The sequence below is a fragment of the Danio aesculapii genome, chromosome 6 (assembly GCF_903798145.1).
Source record: "Danio aesculapii chromosome 6, fDanAes4.1, whole genome shotgun sequence".
NCBI lineage: Eukaryota > Metazoa > Chordata > Actinopteri > Cypriniformes > Danionidae > Danio > Danio aesculapii.
In genome coordinates, this window is record NC_079440.1 from 45,441,123 (window position 1) to 45,462,465 (window position 21,343).

Genomic DNA, 21,343 nt, shown 5'->3' on the forward strand with positions numbered 1-21,343 from the left:
TTGAATTACATTACAACATTAATGCTGTAAAAGTAACCTTATGAAATTGAAAAAAGGCACATAAACATTTATCATTGGCTGAAAAACACTAGTTGTGCATATGGTCAAAATATATTTCACACAGTGATACCGCTAAATATCTGGAAAATTATCGGAAATACTTTACCAGTAAATTCAAATATCGACTCTTCACACAGGCAAGGACGTTACAGAATATTTCCGGAAATATTCACTCATCTATTCCAAAATACAGGTAAATTCTGACATCATTAACTAGAAATGACCTCTAAATGGCTGCGCTTCTATTTGTAAACATTTGACTACACTACAAACTCTGTGGATGGAGAAGTATTGTGAACAACTTTGATGAAAACATATAGAGAAACACTTTCGAATGTTGAGATGTACATAATATGTGTGTGTGCTGTCGCTCACCGGCTGCTTCTTCACATGGACGTGATGCGTCAAGCAACTAAAGGAAGCAGAGCTTGAACAAACAACAACTTATCATAAGCATCTTATAGATGATAATTTACACAGTTGGCATTAAAAAGGAACATAGAAATGCTATCTGACTAACATCTAGCAGCTAAATGTGTCTGGAAAAATATTCAAAGGCTTTCATCTTCATAAACAGCATGGATGTGAATGAGTGTTTTGATTGGCTGGAGTAGACGTCTCACGTCAGCGCATTCTAGATATGAACGGTCTCTTTCTGGCAATCTTCCTTCTGCGTTCACACAGAGCAGCATTCCAGCAAATTACCGGTAATGTTACAACTTCTCTTTCCAGAAAATAGCGAGAACGAATTTACCTGTTTTTTCAAAAAGGGTCTGTTCACACATACAGACCTTTCGGGAAAATTGCCGGTAATTTTCCGGAAAGGTCTGTATGTGTGAAATGGGCTAAAGACTATAGAATACACAAGACGTGTCACTCGTATACTTTTGAATGGGGAAAAGTGTAACTGTCAATATGGCGAATGAAGCACCGCCTTCTAATACAGGAGCCAATCAGCGATCGCTATAAAATGACAATTCTCCGGGGGAGGGGCTCGGACCAGGTGAGAGTTTCTGCAGATTTTGTGTGATACAAACATTTAGAAATGAAACTAATTAGACAGTTGTTGTTTAATTGTATTAATTATTCGTGCTATGAAATGTAATCATAAGCTTGGCAAGTCGTTTTGGAGAATTTGATGTTTTCAAACAGAATGCCCGAGCATACTGCCTGAGAGGTGTCAAAGATGGCCACAATGTGAAATGACTTGCCTTAACGGGACTTTGATATAGTACATTAGGCATACATTCAAATGCGGAGGGCATGACCCGTGAGTCTCATCAGTTTGTTTTGTCTTCTGATTGTCCCATTATCCACCAGGGTTTTACACTCGTGGAATTTACATGAGAACCAGGAAACAGTGGTGTCTGAGGCTCACAGTTAGGCATGGGCCGGTATAAAATGACGGTATGATAACCTTGAATAAAAAATCATGGTTTCACGGTACCATGGTATTGTGATTACCGCTCTAAAATATGTTTTCAATGTCTAGGTAAAAAACTTTTTCCCCTTTGAACACAATATATTTTATTTTGAGAAACATTTTAAATATTTTGGAGCAGTAAGCATGTCAGGCTAAATAATTCAAATGAATAATTGACTTCTGTTGTCTTTATTTATTTAAAAAACACAGATTTCTTTACCATTTAAACAGCATCTTTGGAAATCTTTTCCACTGGAGATACTGTTGTCCTAAAAAAAAAAAAAAAACATAAATAAAAAAAACCTTACACATACCTTAGGAACGGTATTACAAATTTTTTGGCTGTTTTAAAACCTTGACTTTTCCAAACCATGGTATACCTTGAAAACGGTTATTGTCCCATGCCTACTCATAGTAAGCCCATTTCCATATACCGATCTATTATTATTCTACTATGCCTTGTTATACCCAGATTTTCATAATAGGGCACCAAATAATTTTGTAATTGCATTATTTGACCCTATCACTGCTGGGCATTGATAATGGAGGTATTTGTATCATGCTGCAATTTACATTGCAATTGACTTCAATCATGGTCGAAAAATAAGTCATTCATTTATTAAAAAGAGGGAAAGGAGGGTAGTAATAATAATAACAACGAATGAAGACACTCCACTTGAAAATCATTGTATAAAAAATATCTGAACAAAACAGTATTTTATTTTTGTTTGCACTGTAATATGCAACATATTTCGCAAGTGTAAATTACAACAAAATTAAGTGATCAACAGATTTTAGCCAATTAAAAAAAGAAGAAGAATCTGAATAAAAAGAAAGCATTTTTTCTACTACCTAATTATTAAACATTCACGTTTCTATTGCTGGTTTACAATTCTTTAATCTGCGAAGATACCTTCTAAATCAAAAATTGACTTTTGAGAAAAATCCAAATAGTTCAAATTATAGTTGATACAACATTACAGAACAATCGCTAACGTTTTTCAATAGACAGTGTATCAAGTCTAAACTCAACTTGTCAGCTTACACTGGAGTCCAAAGACAAATTTGTTAATATATTTCAGTGCACAACAGTTAAACTGTCTTACGAAAGAGAGAAAGAAACAATGCATTCTCTATGAATACTGCCAAAGACGTATTAATTTATTGGATCAGATAGAGTGCTGTACAGCATCCATCGACCCAAAGTCAATCCTTGACATTTATCTACGCTGTGCTATCAAAATAGAATAAACAAAAAAGAAAAAGCACAGCTACTAACATGTCTCGGAAGCTAAACAAAGCTGCCATATTGAAAGTCAAAGAAGAAGAAAAGGCAATACACTCTACTAAAAAGTCAGAGATTTCAGTCTGAATATTTGCTTGCGGTAAGCAAAGCAGAAAAAAAAAACGAAATCGATGTCTTTCTCGCGCACAAATAAGCCAAGGTGTGTCTTTGTGCTCTAAAGGAGAGGAAAAGTCTGGCAGGCTTCACCACATGTAGTAACTTCTTGTTGTGTCCACCTGTGTCTGCTTATTGTCTGAAGATCCGTCCTTGTCCTTTTCACTGTCTGCCTCCCATAAGTTAATGAGGGGAGGATACAGTTCATTTAGAGGGATGGAGGAGGTTTTCTGCATGTACTTCTTCAGGGAGTGATGGTAGTTCTTCCTTTTCCATCTCTTTGCAATGTACAACGTGATGGAGCCCAGGCTGATGATGGCCAGAATGGTGCCCATGACAGCCGCCAGAGCCGTATTGGTGCCTTGCTCCGAGATCTCCACCGCAAACGTGGCGTGCTTGGTTGTGACGTTGACGCAGGACTTTTGAGTCTGTTGGTGGATATTGGAAACGGAAAGGCACACCTCATACTCAGTTGCCGGCTGGAGGTGTGTGAGATTGTACTCATGAACATCTACAGGAACTTTAGCAGTATAGGTAATGTGAGGGTTGTCGATTTTCATAGTAGCCGATGACCACTTCAGATTGGACGTCATGACGTTGGAGTTTACTTTCCAGGACACTAAAATTGAATGGGACTCTGTATGTTTGACATAGATCTTCATCAGCTGCGTGCTATCCAGAAGAGTCCCGTTTACTCGAATGGCGGTCACCCGAGTGTCTGCTCCTTCTGTATTCTGCGCCACACAGGTGTAGTGCCCAGAGTCGTCCACCTGAATGTAGGATATACGCAGAGTTCCTGCACTGTTAAGTTGGTACTTATCAGACACTGTATCCATCATGACTTTGTTACCAGATGGTGTCACCCAGTATATTTCCGGTTCGGGTTCAGCCATTGCACGACAGTCAAGATCTACCGTCATCCCGATGTCCAGGTTGAGGTGATTGGGGAAAGTGTCATGGGAGATCATTGGGAGACACTGGCCTGAAGGTTCACGAGAAAACACATCTCTCAAGCGCTGACCTCTAACCTCAAGCGGCATGGTGCAGAACATGGAAAGAGGCTCCATAAATCGAATGGTTGTCTTGTTGGAGCTCATCCACTGGATTACACAGTCGCAACGGAGCGGGTTGCTGTGGATGCTGATCTCTCTCAGGTTGGGCAGAGAATCAGCCGTTGCCTGGTAGAGAGAGTTTAGAGCATTATTATTGAGCATTAGGCTCTCTAGTGCCGGCAAGTCGCGGAACGCTAAACGGCTCACGTAGGAAAACTTAGGATTGTTTGTGGCTTCCAGTTTGGTCAACTCAGGGAGGTTATCCAATGCGAATCGATCAATGGATACAAGTTCTCCCATGTTGTTAATGCCAAGTTCTTTCAGCCTGAGCATGTTCTTAAAGTCCCCCTCTTGAATTTTATGTATCGGGTTCTTGTTCAAATCCAGGAATTTTAAGTTTGGAAGCTTCTGCAGAGCAGTCTGGGGAACCCGAACTAGTTTATTGTCATAGAAGGAGAGACTCTCTAGGTTGTCCAGTCCAACAAATGCATTGCCTGGGATGTCAGTGAGCTCCATTCCTGCCAGGACAAGGCTTCTCAAGTTGGTAAGAGGTTTGAAGTTCAAATCAAGAATCCCAACAACAGGATTTTCCCCAATCATAAGGATCTCCAGGTTGGGAGTTGATTCAAACCAACGACTGTCGATGGCCTTGAGTCTGTTGGAGTTCAAATGGAGTCTAAGAAGGTTACGCAATCCAGCGAAGGCGTTGGGTGCAATGGAGCTGATCTGATTGTGATTAATGTACAGCTCCTGTAGATTGGTGAGGTCCTGCAAACTGAAGTCAGGCATCTCAACTATTTGGTTCTCCTCCAGGTGGAGAGTCGTGAGTTGCGACATGTTGGTCAGGCCGATGTCACGAATGTTGCTGAAATTGTTCTGGGACAGATCGAGTTCTGTAAGATTCAGTAACTGCTCCAGTTCCTCGCTAGTTCTGGCAATGTAGTTACTCTGCAGAAGCAACACCTGTGTGTCGGCTGACAGATTCCCAGGGATTCGTGTAAGGTGAAGATCATTGCAATCAACAGTAGTTGCTTCTCTGTAGGTGGACTGGGGTGTGAACCAAGGCCGGATCTCGCACACACAAAGCTGCGGACATTCTGTACCATGAACCGAAGAGAGGCCAAGTACAGCCAGAAGCAAGATGAAACAAATCTGCCCCTGCACTACCAAAAAGAAAGTCCCTCTTGCCATTCTGACTGTAAGTGTTTATCCCTCAGATCAGAGCTGGAATACTTATAGCGCCAAAGAGATGAGGAGGTGAGATTCTCATTCAATAGATGTGTTGCAGAATAGCCCTTTTATCCCTCTGAAAGCTTGAACAGCAAAGTCAAAGAGCTTCCGGAAGATTTAGGAAGGTGTAGTTCCCGTGGGCTCATATAGGTTTGAAACTTCCTAACAGCATGAATCCTGGACTGGAGAGTTGGCCTAAAAAAAAAACAAAGAGAAAAGATTGAGTTAAAACAATCAATGGACAAATTCCACCGCATGAGAACTTATTTTATATAAACATTTTAGTGAATATGCAAAAGATAATAGATGAAAGCAATCAATCAATCAATGTAAACAATGCTTTTACACATAGCTAAAGGAAAACTTACACAAATAAAAATATTTAAACAAGATTAATTTACACTTATTGTATTTATTTCTTTATGTACTGACATTAAATTGCTAATTTTTTTCAAGTAAAATTAAAAAACTTTTTTTATGTATAAAATGGCTATATCAACTAAACAAAATGCTGATGAAATATAAAGCTTCTCAAACTTAGGTAAATATAAAAAAGATGTCAAACTTTAAAACAAAAATGGCTAATTAAAAAAAGAATTTTAAAGGGAATTGTTTGATATTAATCTAAATCAGGGGTGCCAAAACTTTTTTATGAAGGGCCAAAAACCAACCTTGGTTGAGGTTAGAGGGCCGAAGGTAAATATAATTGCCATGGGTAATTTCCTAATTTATTTAGTTATATTTATAAATAACTAGAAAACATTGCTTTATTTGAACTAATACAGCATATTTTTACATTTTACAATTAACTTATTACAGTAAAAACAAAAACAATCTCATTTATAACAGAATAGACAGTTACACTAGTTTTTGCATGGATTTGCTCACCGATGTCTTAACCATAGTTCTATCCGTTGAGTGAGATTGTCTACATTTTAAAAATTTAGATTAATTTACTTTAAACATTTCATTTCAGTTAGCAATAAAACAAACAAAAAAGCACGTCAAATTAGAAATGACAATCTCTTTTAAAGGCATTTGCCCCAAAGTTCTCCATCCTTCTCACTCTCTTCTTAGATGGGATGGTGGGCCAAATCATAGGTTACAATGGGCCAACTTTGGCTCGTGGGCCCTACTTAGGGCATCTCTGCTCTAAATGCATCAAACTGTGTAGTATGTGCAATAAATTAGTGCACAAATATAAATATACTACTTAAAAAATAAATGGGGATCTTATTTATAGCAGTCTAACAAATTTGAATGGGTGGATCAAAGAGTAAATGAAAAAAGTGACTAAAAATGGAGTAAATATATTATTTCACATGCGATCAAACAATTGCTTTTGTAAACGAAGAATGAACATTAGTAAAGGTGTAAAAATGACTAATTTATGTGCATCTATTCATAGATATTACCAAACAGGTTTCCATCTAAGTTAAAAAAGTGAAGTATTACCTCTCTTTGCAGCATTTTTGTAAAATAAAATACATTAAAAAAAAAATTTGTAAAAAAAAAATTTGTAAAAAAAAAAAAAATATATATATATATATATATATATATACTAATATACTATCCACATGTGAGCCATATAATAGCATATTGGATCAGTTGTGCAAATTCAGTAGATTACCTAGTACTGTACAATTTAACACTAGACGTGTTTATAAGGTTTGGAAGGAAACAAACAAGCATCCATTGCACGCAAAAAGGTGGCATTATTGTGTCTTTGACAGAGCAGCGAACGGGGCATCTGTTATCCCATATGGTGCTAATGCTGACTCAATCACACAAACAGCAAGCCAGAGGGATTTAGTCCATGCCAAATACCACCTACAGTACATTAAGAACAGATACTCCTCCATAAAAGTTGCTCAGCGTTGTTAATGTTTTTTAAACGCCAATAATCAAACCAACCAATCCGCACTTGTAAGAATTAAAGAAGAATAATCTAAAAAATACCTCTTACATCATATGTAAATTACCCAAGGCACCAATATGCCAACTTAACTTAAGCAATATTTTGCTAACTTTAGAGCTGAATCCTCTAACAAATACAGCTTGAACACTGATACTTCAAGTCTCATACTGCCAAGAAAATGAATGGAGGAAACATGGTACAGCTGGTGTAAATGAGTGCTTTAATGTGAGAATGGAAATCAATAAGAGGCCTGATCTCCCCCCTGTGGCCAAAGGAGCATCAGGGCAATTTAGACTGAAAGCTGACTGTAACTGCCGGTATCAGCAATTCTCATAAAAGAGTGAACTACACAGATGGGACCCGGCCTGTGTTATCAAAGTTATCAGCACCATCCTTAAAGCGTTTTCGGAATGCAATACCGAATGATACCTCACACTGAAAACAGCACTAAAGTATAGTACAGACAGAAGCCAAATCAACAAAGTTAAACAGGGTGACATTGGCAATTCTCTATTTTAAAGCTGCAAAATCAGTCCATTCCATTCATACTGTATCACTGGCTCGGACAAGAAAAATGATATACATTATCTAATTATCTAGGTTGTAATACAGTACTTCACACAGCAAGATGTGAAATTTCTTAATAAGGTAATTAAGATGAAACATTAAACTAATCTGTAAAATTTAAAGAGGGGCAAATGAATGAAATATAGTAGGACTCGAGTGTTCCATCATTTTCCAGGAATAGCAACTAATTAACTCATTTTTTACTAGAACATGGGCATTGCGTTCAATGGCTCTCAGTCTGAAAGATGTTAAGCAGTGTCTTAAAGGGACAGAACATGTGAAAGTTCTGCTAAAATTGTGCTCTGGTTTCCCCCACAGTCCATGCGATAGGAGAATTGGATAAACAAAATTGGCCATAGTGTATGTGTGAGGGTGTGAATAAGAGAGTGCATGGGTGTTTCCCAGTACTGGGTTGCAGCTGGAAGAGCATCTGCTGCATAAAACTATGCTGGAATAGTTGGCGGTTCATTCCGCTGTGGCGACCCCTGATAAATAAGGGACTAAGCTGAAGGAAGATGAATGAATGAATGAATATTCTGACCTACGTAATGTTTTGTTCAAAATAACACTGGACTTTTACTGTATGAACAAAAAGATTTCTGAGTATATTTAGTCACAGAACAAATGAAGCCATAAAGATAAGGGTGAGCAAACAAATCTGTTTAAAAAGACACTAACATTACAGTATTTCCTTTTGTTTAAAACAAGTAAACACTGGGTTAAACACACCTCTTATATACTGACATTTTAACATGAATTATCTTTCATTTCCACCAATATTGAGGTCAATCTCAGATTCAGCTCTTAATAGTAGTATTTACCAAAGTGGAAGCCAAAACCTTTTCAGTAAGTAGGATAAAGTAATCCAGAGATCACAATTTCATTTAAGACTGTATACCGGGGCTTAAAATTAAGCCACAATTTCTGCTCTGCATTTTTAGATTAAGGCCTAGTTGTCTGTAGTTCAGACATCACTTTAGGTTCATTATGCCTGATCTAAGTCTTCTATTGATCTTATGGCCACCAGTGTTTTGGAGTTCACATAAACCTAAAGTTAGCCAAAGGCAAGTCCACATGTTTATAAGACAAAGATTATGTAAATGTTTTTGCTCTTTTAAAAAACGTCTGTGTACATTTTTGTCTAAAACCATCTGCGTTTATTAAAATGGATGCATGGAAACATCTGTTTATATACTGATGGTTATATACTGTTAAATGCATGTCAGGCCTGTAGGTGGTGATGTGCCTTTAAGCTTGTGCGCAAGTAGTCAGCCATTAACGTATTGGTTTTTAGTCTTTATGTGGACTTGTAGACTAAACACATAACATAGTTTACAACAGTGTTTCCCAACACTGTTCCTAAAGGCACACTAACAGTACATATTTTGGATGTCTCCCTTATCTGAACCATTCATTTCAGGTTTCTGAGTCTCTTTTAACATCCTGATGAGTTGATTTAGGTGTCATTAACTAGAAAGAGGTTGAAATGTGTACTGTTGGTGTGCCTTCCGGAACAGGGTTGGGAAACACTGGTTTATAAGATGATAAAAATATGATCATCAAAAACTTGCAAAAGTCATATGGATTGCATTTCCCCCAAAACTGCATTGTTCCGTAAACGAACAGCCAAAAAACATGAATGCTTTCCATTTTTCTGGGTTGAAAATAGGGATGCAACGATTAACCGATTCCTTTATTAACCGCGCTGTATTTGTCATGGTTAATTATTCGCAAAGGCTTCTCAACACCTCGTTTCTGCATGGAACAAAACTGCTGCAACTAAAAGTTATGCCAACTGTGCGCTAGTTTGAAGTTCCGAGCTTGTACACTGAGGCTAATAAGTACACACACTGCATTAACTATGGCTGAGGATTTTAACTAAGGGCCATTCACATACTACGTCTTTTGAGCGTGCAAGTTCGCTATTACCAATGGAGGCGCGCAGCTTGCACGTGCATATTGGGAGCGATGTGCTAACGATTTCCACGCGCTCCTAGTTGAAAGAATGGCATAAGCGCACTGCGAGTCATGTGACAAGAACTGACCAATCAGCTTCATACTATGTATAGAACATGGACATTTCTACTCCAAAGAAGAAAAAAAAGCAAAATAAAAATGTATTTTGTAATAAAAAAATAAATACCAATTAATTTTGTATTATGGTTTATCAAACGCACCTTTCAGACAGAGGTTCAGCAGTAAATACTTAGCAGGAAATACTTAGCTAATATGGTGCTTAGATTTACATTAGACAAATAAATTTTTTTATTTATTCGTATTGTTATTTATTTATTTATTTATTCATTGTTCTGTCATTTATTTTCAGTGTAAAATTATTATGTTAAAATGCCAAAAACTTTTTCACTTATTTTTAAGTCCAAAGAGAAAAGGACTATTGTTTGTTTTTGTTATTATTATGTGCTGTGTTATTTGGTTACTGAGCAGCAATAAATAACACTTTTAAATATAAGGAGTTTTATGTGATTTACTAAACTAGTAATGTTTGAAATTAATGAATGCATAATAATCATGACAACTGGGAATATTCATCAGACTATAATCTTGCAACTAAAATCTATAATCATTGCATCTCTAGTTAAAAACAGTACTTGTGTAAGTCCCTGATGAAAATCACCTTTTACTTGTTCCAAACCAGTTTTCTGTGTGTGTGTGTGTGTGTGTGTGTGTGTGTGTGTGTGTGTGTGTGCGTGTGCGTGCGTGTGTGCGTGCGTGCGTGCGTGCGTGCGTGCGTGCGTGACCGTGTGTCTGTTGAAAAAAAAAAAACAGATATTCTGAAAAATGTTGGAAACCTGTGATCATTGACATCCATAGTAGGAAAAACAAATACCATGTTAGTCAATGTTTACAGGTTTTCACCATTCTACAAAATATCTTCTTTTGTGTTCAACAGATCCAAAAAACTCCAACTACTTTGGAACAAGTCAAATAACCGTATGAGTAAATGATGGCAAAAGATTCATTTTTAAGTGAACTATCCCCTTAAAGTTTAACTTAATGAATTTCAATATTTATTTAAAATCAAACCTCATAAGAAAGTTTATTCAAACAGAAATCCTCGTTTCACATTTTATTGGTGGTATTGAGGGAAAAAACTATTTTGAGCATGATGTAAGAAACCAAATATGTTTTGCCCAAGGACCACACAAATAGGACACACTGATGATCCTCATAAATATTTACTATTTATAAGCAAACAGGATCTGAATCCAAATCTGTGGCGCAAATTAATGGCTATTTACGCCATTCCAACCTAATTAGGTGAACTTCTGCAGGCAGCTTGCGTCCTGTTGTCCAAGCCGTCATCTTTAACTTCCTCTGGTCTTAGATAACAAATGACAGCTGTGAAATTCAATGAAAGCCTATTTGAAACACCTGCCATTTCAGATCACCGGCAGATTGCAGATCTGGTCCCAGTACAGACCGAAGACTTCGTTTGAAAGGCATGTCTGATCTATGGGTCACTGTAGTGTCGGTTTCTGACAGGCTATTATTTCAAGTTTGGGAGAAAATGTACAGTTGAACTTACTGGATTATTTAAGGTGTACACTGATGTTAAGTTTGCATGTAAATGACATACGAAAAAAATTCCACTGTATTGTGCATATTAGACCAGTAGACCAATGTCACTTGCTATAGAAATTGTATATTGTTTGTTTGCAATATGATTTCTAACCTATTTTTTTTCTAAAATGAGACCCATAGGAGCATTTAGCAAAATAGTGTTTCTACAGAGAGTAAGGAATAAGGGATTTTTTCCGTTTCATTAATGCAGTAATTCAGGATTTGTGTAGCTCCAATTGCAGAACATTTCATTATTATGGTGGCTTGAGAAAGCCGACATACTGTTATATTAATTAAACGTATTATTCTTCCGTCTCCTTCTTAGACTATTTTAAGAACGCATCTCCTCCTAGATGGTTCATACCCACCAAACTAACTCTAGACCTCCAAACTATACTAAATTAAGTTGCTATATCTTTTCCAACTGAATTGACTCATGGTTTTCCAAAAACTGACCCAGAAAATTCGGAAAAGTCCCATTGACTTAACATTGGACCAAACTTTGTGACCTCATAACTTTGAGCCAGACTGTCATACAGACTTAAGGTTACACTCATTTAATTCAGACAACCAATCTGCCAATCACTGATCACCTTTCAATTTACTAGCCTTACCCTAGCAACCACTTACGGCATCTTAGCAACTGTCCTTTAGACTTCCATTGTAAAAAAGCTGCCATTGACTTTACATTGGACATACTAACAACATACCAATCCATACTAACATACTAATCCATACTAGAAACATACTAACAAACATACTAATCCATACTAAAAACTAGTTTATTCTAAATTCATGCTAACAACATGCTAGATTATACTAGAAACATGCTAGCAACAAAATCATTCATACTAGAACCATCATAATTTATGTTAGCAACTGCCTAGCAACTATTCAGAACACCTTAGCAATCGCCAAGCAACATCTTAGCAACCGCCTAGCAACACCTTAGCAACCACCTAGCTATGCGTTAGCAACCGCCTAGCAACCACTCAGAACTACCTAGCGACCACCTACCAACACCTTAGCAACGACCTAGAACAGCTTGGCAACTGCCTAGCAACATCTTAGAAACCGCCTAGCAATATCTCAGAACACCCTAGCAACCAACTAGCAATGCCTTAGCAACCAATCAGAATTCCCTACCAACTATCTAGCAACACCTTAGCAATGACCTAGAAAACCTTAGCAACCACCTAGCAACACATAAGCAACCACCTAGCAACGCATTAGCAACCACCAAGCAACCAATCAGAACACCCTAGCAATCACCGAGCAACACCTTATAAACCACCTATCAACACATTAGCAACCACCCAGAACACCCTAGCAACCGCCTTGCAACACCCAGGCAACCACCTAGCAACATTTTAGCAACCACATAAAACACCCTAGCAACCACATAACAACAACAACTTGCAACCACCTAGCAACACTTTAGCAACCACCAAGGAATGCCTTAGCAACCACCTAGCAACGTCTCAAAACACCCTAGCAACCAGCTAGCCACATCTTAGCAAACAAATAAATTATAATGTTTGTAGTTTTATAAAAGATTTATTACATTTCATTATACATGAGGACTATTTATCTTATTCTTCACGTACAAGCGGGCGCAGCTATAAGAATCTTATTTTTAGATGTTAAAAACAGCTCGTTCTGCTGCTTGATGTTGCAAACTGACATTTTCTTATTATATTAATTGGCTTTGTCTGTATAATCATGCAAACACTTGTTTGTAGAGCAAGTACTTTGATCGTTTTCTGCCGTTTAATATTCCTAGTCATTTCGCTCATAGGCAACTTATTAAACAATAGCAAAAACGAGCGCACTTCTGCGTTGAAGAATAAGGTCAATACAGTGTGATCAATTTACATTACAATATTCAATTCCTTTACCTGAATTCCACTCTCCAGAATATCATAGATTAAACCTATTTCACTTGTGTCTTTGCTGTATTCTATTTATCTATGTTTGTAATTTGTATATGGTATTTTATGCAGATGCACTACCCTATAAAATCATCCCAATTAGTCTCAAATTATGAATTCTGTAAAACAGAAATTTAAGCCTATTCAAGTCATCTGGTGAAATTATGTTCATGTCGCAATAAATATTGCAGAAAAACAAAACACTGCTGTTCATTTTTTCTAATATAGTACAGGCTTTGAAACCATTATTTAAAGTGAATTTTCAGCCTCCCGTTGTCAAATAAATGAATGTCCAAAATACATAAGTTTTGTACATGATGTCATGTAAATATGAGTAGTAAATTTAGTTCTCCAAATTAAAAGTAAGCTAATGTTGTAAAAGCTACACTCAAAAAATGACATTTGCTCTTTGTTCAAACTACTTATTTAAAATCAGCTGAAACAACACAATTCTTCTATGTGGGTTTTTTGGGATAATTTAATTTTTTTCATTTTACTTTACGGTTGGGTCGATAGATGATGCCATTGTCATCGCTGTCGCAAACCTGCTCGCGAAAAATACACACTTAGGCACCGTTTACAACAAAAACTATCCACATCCACACTATTCCGCTAAAAACGCACATCACGTGCCCACACACACAGCCACCACACACTGTTGCACGCTGTCTGAGCTCCAGCAGTCAGCGGGTGCTTTAAGCACAAAACCCCAGAGAGCAGTGCACATCAGACAGTTTATCAAGGATGTACCGCTGGATCACGTCTCAATATAATTGTTAAACGTGATCTTTAATTAGTCTTGTCTCTATCTAACGACTCTTCGCTCTTTTGAATCAATCAGATAACGTGTCAAAGCATCAGTATACTGCTTCAATCTTTCACTTTCATGCTTGTACTTAATAATTTTAGTGAAAACCTCAGATACTGTTGGTTGGTTGCTGCTGGTTGTGCACCTTTTTTACCAACCAAGTTTATTGATGCCATTGTAACGACACCTATCACTCTGCCCATTCATGCCAGAGTCCTGAGGAGAAAGTGATTGACAGGTGGTAATTTGTGTGTAATTTATCTTTATTTATTTATGATTTGGTTATGGGTTAAACAAAGACCATGCGAATCAGGTAGTTGAAACAGTAGGCTGCAAATAATATGCTATGAATTAATTAATTATTCATAAATAATTAATTCACTGCAGCCTATGACGACAATGCCATCGTCCATTGTGATGTTTCACATTAGACAATGTACGATGCCAAATTGGTCGACATCGCCCAACCCTAGTTCAATTCACTTAAATTTGTAAAAACTAATCAGTTAACTTAATTCCTTCATGTTGTCCCAACACAAATCCAACACTTTTACAGTGTATAAAAACGAACTCTAAATATTAAGACCACATTCTCCTACACAAGCTGACAGTGCTTACTCGAGCACAGCAAAGTGCAGTTTTTAAATCTCAACAGAAAATCAATATTTTAACTACTACAAACAACACTAATGGGTTTATTCTCCTATAAAAAAACAAGGAACACAAGCTTCAGCCACTAATGGCAAGGATCCAAGCAAACATTAGAACACATCATTTGTTGCTCATGATTTGATCCTGTGATTCATCACTCATAAATAGCAGGAGAACAAAACTGTTGAGCTGCTACTGATATAAACATGGCCCGTCTGTTGATCTGTTTCTCACCGTCTACATACATGAAATATCCTTCCAGGAAACTCTTTTGCTTTCCCAAGCCTCTATACGCACACAGTTTGCTGTGGAAAAGCAAAGGAAACACCGGAAATACATTCCCAGCATACAATACGAAAATCCAAATAAACAAGTGGAGAAACCCAAATGGCCTGTTAAAACGGCTCCAAAAAAAGAGAGAGAGAAAAAATGACCGACTTGTCTGTAACTCTCAGCATTTCTCTGTTAATCTACCCTAGGGGCTCACTTCCTGAAAAAACTTCACAGAAAGAGAGTGAGAAATTAATGGTAATTAATTTTATTCTTGGATCAAAAAGGCTTTGCGAAGGGCCAAGAGAGCAGATCTTTTCACATCCAACACTGAAAACCCTTTCCGCTTGCCAACTCTTAATCTGAGGGGTATTATTAATTGCATGGTGAATCATAGCTTTTGCCCAGAGTTGAACCATGGGGTAATGGCATGGGCGGTACAGTGCTGTGGAGACGGAGACTACTGTGAATGGCATAAAAACATTGATTTCCAATCAAATGGAGTCCTCTGTGTCACTGCACAAGGATGAGTGCTGAGGAGCAAATGCACAGGAACCCTCAAAGGCCTCATTTCAATTCATTTCAGCGCTGTGTGTTTCAAACCACTGCATTCAGTCGATCCCAGAATTTATAATATCTAAACATTAAAACCTTGAAGAATCATGTGACTACAAACAAGTTGAATCTACCAGAAGACTCAATGCATAGTTTAATATTATTTATTAATGCAAAATATAATATACAATTAAAAATAATATAAATCTATGCTTGGTTAGTTACAGTAATTTTAAAACTCAGAGGCCTACATGTATGTTACAAACGTGATTTAAAATAAATATTTCATTCTACAACTATTTAAAAATGCATTACGTTCATAAAAATTACATTAGGTGATTCAAATCTAAATTCATACAGCTCATGAGTGTTTATAAGAGCAGTACAGAACGTCTTTCTCTCCTTCATCTGCTGTCCAAACAGATCTTTCGCAAAGTGATTTCTTAACAAGATTATGTTTGCAGAATTAGTCAAACAGCTGCTTGTTCAATCCCACTCTTTATCTCTGTGGCCAACACAAAAGCCAGACTTGTTCCTTTCAGCATTTTATGGGACTTCCGCTTGCTTCTAGACTTCAATGACGACCAATAAAAAACACATACAGTAACAGGCCTCTTACATCTTACTTTAATGTCTAAAGTTGTGCTAAACCAATATTAGGCTTTTGGATTGATGAAAAAATTCTAATAACAACAAAAAAACTAATAATAGTATTTTAACTGTAGTGATTATGAGGCATTAAACACACTGAAAAGAATGCTTCATTGGATTTACTCATTGTTTTAAGGAAAGTGGTTGCAAAAAATGTATACAGGCTGAATTTAAACAAACAAATTAAATGTATTATTGTTCAACTTAATTTTTTTGTTTAAATTCCCCCTTATACATTGTTTACAACCACTTACCTTAAAAAATTTTGTAAATCTAATGAATCATATTTTTTCAGTGCAGCTATTTAATAAAGTCCTTTTTTGATTCTCAACTTCCCTAGATCTGCAATTTATAGTTATGTACTTGAGTAAATCATTATTTTCCACAAATTTCTGATGACATTGCTTCAAAATTTAGAGCATAAATTGAGAATTAGTTAGAATGACAAAAAGATATCATGGTTTCACAGATTTTTTTTTATTATTTTTAGACAATATAATTGTTTTAATTTCAGAATAGTCAAAAAACATTAATAGATTAATAGATAGATAGATTAACAGATAAAATTCAACACGAAAGCCAGACTTGTTCCTTTTTATGGGACTTCCGCTTGCTTCAATGACTGACCAATAAAAAAACACATACAGTAACAGGCCTCTTACATCTTACTTTGATGTTTAAAGTCATGCTAAACCAATATTAGCCTTTTGGATTGACGGAAAAATTATAACAACAACAAAAAAAACTAATAACATTTTAACTGTAGTGATTATGAGACTATAAATTTACTCTTTTCTTTAAGGTAAGTGGTTGCAAAGTATTTATATTATATATATATATATATATATATATATATATATATATATATATATATATATATATATATATATATATACATATATATACATACATACATACATACATACATACATACATACATACATACATACATACATATATATATATATATATATATATATATATATATATATATATATATATATAATATTCAATTTAGTATTGTTCAACTTGATTTCTTTGTTTAAATTCAGCCCATTTAAATTGTTTGCAACCACTTACCTAAAAAAAAATCGTAAGTCCAATTAATCATATTTTTTCAGAGCAGCTATTTAAAAAAAAAACAATCATAACAATTTCATATAAAGATCATATTCGGTTCCTTTCAGTGAACAGTACTGGTTCAACCCTTTTCCACCATAGGAATATTTTGTGCAATAGAGATGTTCCACTTAAATACTGTATATAGCCATTTTAATTTTTTACTTCCCTGGATCTGCAATTTAGAGTTATGTACTTGAGTAAATCATTATTATCTGCAAATTTCTGATGACATTTATTTATATTTAGATATCATTGTTTTAACCTCAGAATAGTAAAAAAAAAAACATGAATAGATTTATAGATAGATAGATTGATAGATACAATTCAACACAAATGGGACTTCCACTTGCTTCTAGACTTTAATGACTGACCAAAAAAAAAAACATACAGTAACAGGCCTCTTACATCTTACTTTGATATCTAAAGTTGTGGTAAATTAATATTTGCCTTTTGAATTGACAGAAAAACAAAAAACAAAAACTAATAATAGCATTTGAACTGTAGTAATTATGAGGCTATAAACACACTGAAAAGAATTGTTCATTGGATTTACTGATTTTTTTTTAACGGTAAGTCGTTGCAAACTATGGGCTAAATTTAAACAAACAAATTAACGAAACAAATTTAGCCCATATAAAATTACTTTAAAACTTAAGTAAATCCAATGAAGAACTTTTTTTCAGTGCAGCTATTTTAAATAAATACATTTTAATGCTCTGTTTCCCTGGATTTGCTATTTTTTGTTATGTATTTGTATGAATCATTATTTTCTGCAAATTTCTGATGACATTTCATCAAAATTTAGAGCGTAAATAGGGTATATACAGAAGTATGCAGAAGGACTTTTATTTTTGCAATAACCTGGGTCAAGCGTTTCCGGTGAACTGTATGCGACTTTTCATCTCGTTTTACGCTTAAACAACTAAATGAATGCTGAAGTCAACTGAACTGATTGTATTTTAAATACATTAGACCATCGATGCTGAAAAAGGAACAGTATAAATTTGAAAAAGTCACATTAACCATTCACCGGAAATGCATCGGTATGGTAAGAAACACTAGCTGTACATATACCGTATTAAGAATAGGTTAGAATGACAAAAAGATGTCATGGTTTCAAAGATGTTTATATTTATTTTTAGACAATATGATATTATATAATCATATAACTTCAGAATAGTCAAAAAAAAAAACATACATAGATTATTTTTTGAGCAATTGCATGCAAAAAAAAAAAAAAAGGACAAAAAGACTAATACAGCATTTTAAGTGCATGCCACCTAATTAAATCTTTTGCATACTCTTATTTAATTTGTAAAACGTTCCACATTATATATTATGAACAAACATTATTGTTCTATTTTAAAATAAAGTATAAACCAAGAGGCCTATATTTTCTTTACACATGAAAAAAAAAAGTTACCTTTCACCTCACATCATAACCACCTGCAGTTTGCACTTCTGTCCTAGTCTTATTATATGCCCGACATTTTCCTTACATTGTAGGTGCTCAAGACGCTTCTCTTCAAATGTCAGAAAACAACTTCTGCACCAGACGCAACAGCTGCAACAAGGGGTGGCGTCCCCAGGGACAATACCGACCCCCTCCTCAAGCCTCATTATACATCCTTCCCTGACTAAAAGACGTCTTCCCGTGTTTATTGTCTTTCCTGGGGATGTTGTGGCGTCTTATTTCGAATAAGTAAGCAACCAAACATCTGCTAGAGTGCCTGGACATTGAGATGCAAATCACATTTCTGCATCGCCAACCAGACCCTGCGGTAAGCCAGCGATAACGCGATCAGATCAAAGTTTGAGATCAATTTCTTCTACAATTACAGTGTAAAATCACTCTCATGGAGCTAAATAGACACTGTAACACTGTGAAGAATGCAATCAGATAATCAAGTAAATTTAGTAGTAAAACTGTGGTGCTACATAAAGGATGCAGCAATGCTCCTTATGTTCAATTATACTTTAACGATAAATTTATTTGGTTCTGACATGAATCTTTTAAAAAGTGGATTCCTTTCACATTCTGTTCACTCCTTATGCACACATCCATTGTGGTATTATCTTTTACCAGGCTATTGTTCTGAGGAAATCCTGCATGGACTGTTTGAACTCTTTATAAACAAATCATAAATTACAAAACAAAAAGCAAACATAGACACAAATTTTGCCCTTCAACATCTCAAGCGCAACAGCCGATGTGTCCTTGCTATTAAATGCAGTAAATCACAATGTATGGCAGGCCTTTTATTCCTTAAAACTAACAGTTAACCATTTTATATTACCAGCAGGTTGTTATTTATGCCATTAGTTCTCAGATTTCATTGCTTGTAACTTCTTTGGTATTCACTAGTATGGACTCAAATTACATTTATATCAGCTATACCAAATAGTAACAAGAAACTACCACTGTATTCCAAATTTACACAATTCTGTTGTCAATTACACTACACATATTTTCTTGTAACTATTTGAAATGTTTCTAGTATTCAATGAAGTGCTAAAATATTTTAAAATACAGGTTTCAATAATGAAAAGAATCGTTTTTTTTTTAACTCAATAAAAACCTTTTTTTTTTCCTTTCCCAATGGAATATTTCTAGGGGTGTTGAAGGTTCACCCTTTAACACCCTTAGGATTTCCTAACAATTTTATATAAGAATTATATTCGGTTCCTTTCAGTGAACAGTACTGGTTCAACCCTTTTCCACCATAGGAATATTTTGTGCAATAGAGAAGTTCCACTTAAATACTGTATATAGCCTCTTTATTGGCCTTAAGAACCTTCAATATTCCATTGGTGGGAAAAAAAGGTTTTTATTGAGTTAAAAATTATTCTTTTCATTATGTGTGGTGTAGTATGGTGTGATATGTAATAGTTATGTATAGAACCATTACTGCATTGCTTACTAAATATTTAATAATAAAATACTATTTAGAAATGGGTCACTTATTTTTTAATATGTTCCATTAACATGAAAATAAACTAGTTTACTGAAATAAATGTTCAAACGGCTTGCCATATACCTAATCCATATAAGAAAACCCTCAAAAGCAAGGCAACACAGTTACCTTCTATTTCAAGGAACTTCAAGGAAACACATTGTACGCTTTGTTACTTTAAAATTACACCTTAGTCTTAATAAGGACCATTTTGCAAGTGGCTTATATTCTCATCACTGCACTGCGCACGATGGAACCTATTTATTTGCCCATGGTTCTGATTTGGCATGCACAGATGCTCGTACACAAATGAAAGATTCCATTAAAAATATGAAAATATACCTCTTTGGCTTTCCGATCTACACGTTTCGAATGGTACCGAAGTCCTTCCTGAGCGCTGACTGCTTCATGCACTTACTATATCTACATACAGCATATATGTCCTTGTGAACAGAAGATTGAGCGATGAACGAAAATCCATAGACAATCAACACCATCACGTCGTTCGTAAGTTCCGCGCGACAAACTGCTTCACAGAGGCATCATCTCGTTACATCCACACCGCGAATTTTTACCGTCCGCCGAGCGCATGGTCGGGTGTGCGTGGATCCTTCCTTGCAACGGGAATCCGCTGACTGGCTCCCGTCCACCGAGTCTCCGTGTTACTGTGGAGCCCGCGCTGCGTCGCCAAGCAAAATATGATGACAGCACCTGGCGCTGTCCGGGCGAGTCAGCTGATTCCCGAGCAAGCGATTGGTTGCCGGCCGGTGGCTGTCACTCGATTCCCAAGCAGAGCACCATCTGTTCGGGGATTGTTGTGATGCGAACAAAGGCGGGCACAGGGGGAGCGCGGCGGGGATAAACGCGGGGCGTGGAGGCTCAGTGTTGAGGAGGTGATGCTCTCTTATGAGGCGTCTTCCACAGGCTCCCTCCTCCTTCTCATGCTTGACGTAGTGATGGAGGACTCTGCATGGTGTCCCACTCACCAAAGATTTACAAAGAAACAATGTCCCTTTGTTCGAGGCTTCACTTTGAGGAAAGTTTTTCTTCCTAATCCATCGATCTTTGTGCATTGTCTAGGCTCAAGGTGCCAGTTTTTTAATCAAAATTTCCTGTTTTTTAATGAATGACACATTTGTAAACAGCTTATATATTGGGGAGAGTGGGGCA

The 21,343-nt window shown here is 36.2% G+C and overlaps 1 protein-coding gene across 1 annotated transcript; it reads right to left on the reverse strand.

The window, feature by feature from the left end:
* Nucleotides 1-2,183: 2,183 nt before the first annotated feature.
* On the reverse strand, nucleotides 2,184-21,039 carry lrrn1 (leucine rich repeat neuronal 1). Its single transcript, XM_056460365.1, has 2 exons — nucleotides 20,516-21,039; nucleotides 2,184-5,359 (listed from the first exon to the last, which is right to left on the reverse strand). Exon 2 carries the CDS (start codon nucleotides 5,123-5,125, stop codon nucleotides 2,972-2,974), a length of 2,154 nt encoding a protein of 717 aa, XP_056316340.1. The 5' UTR covers nucleotides 5,126-5,359; nucleotides 20,516-21,039; the 3' UTR covers nucleotides 2,184-2,971.
* Between the last annotated feature and the right edge of the window lie 304 nt (nucleotides 21,040-21,343).

Bases quoted from the DNA above. Each gene is read 5' to 3' on its own strand.
- lrrn1 (XM_056460365.1), bottom strand. From the start codon at position 5,125: ATGGCAAGAGGGACTTTCTTTTTGGTAGTGCAGGGGCAGATTTGTTTC.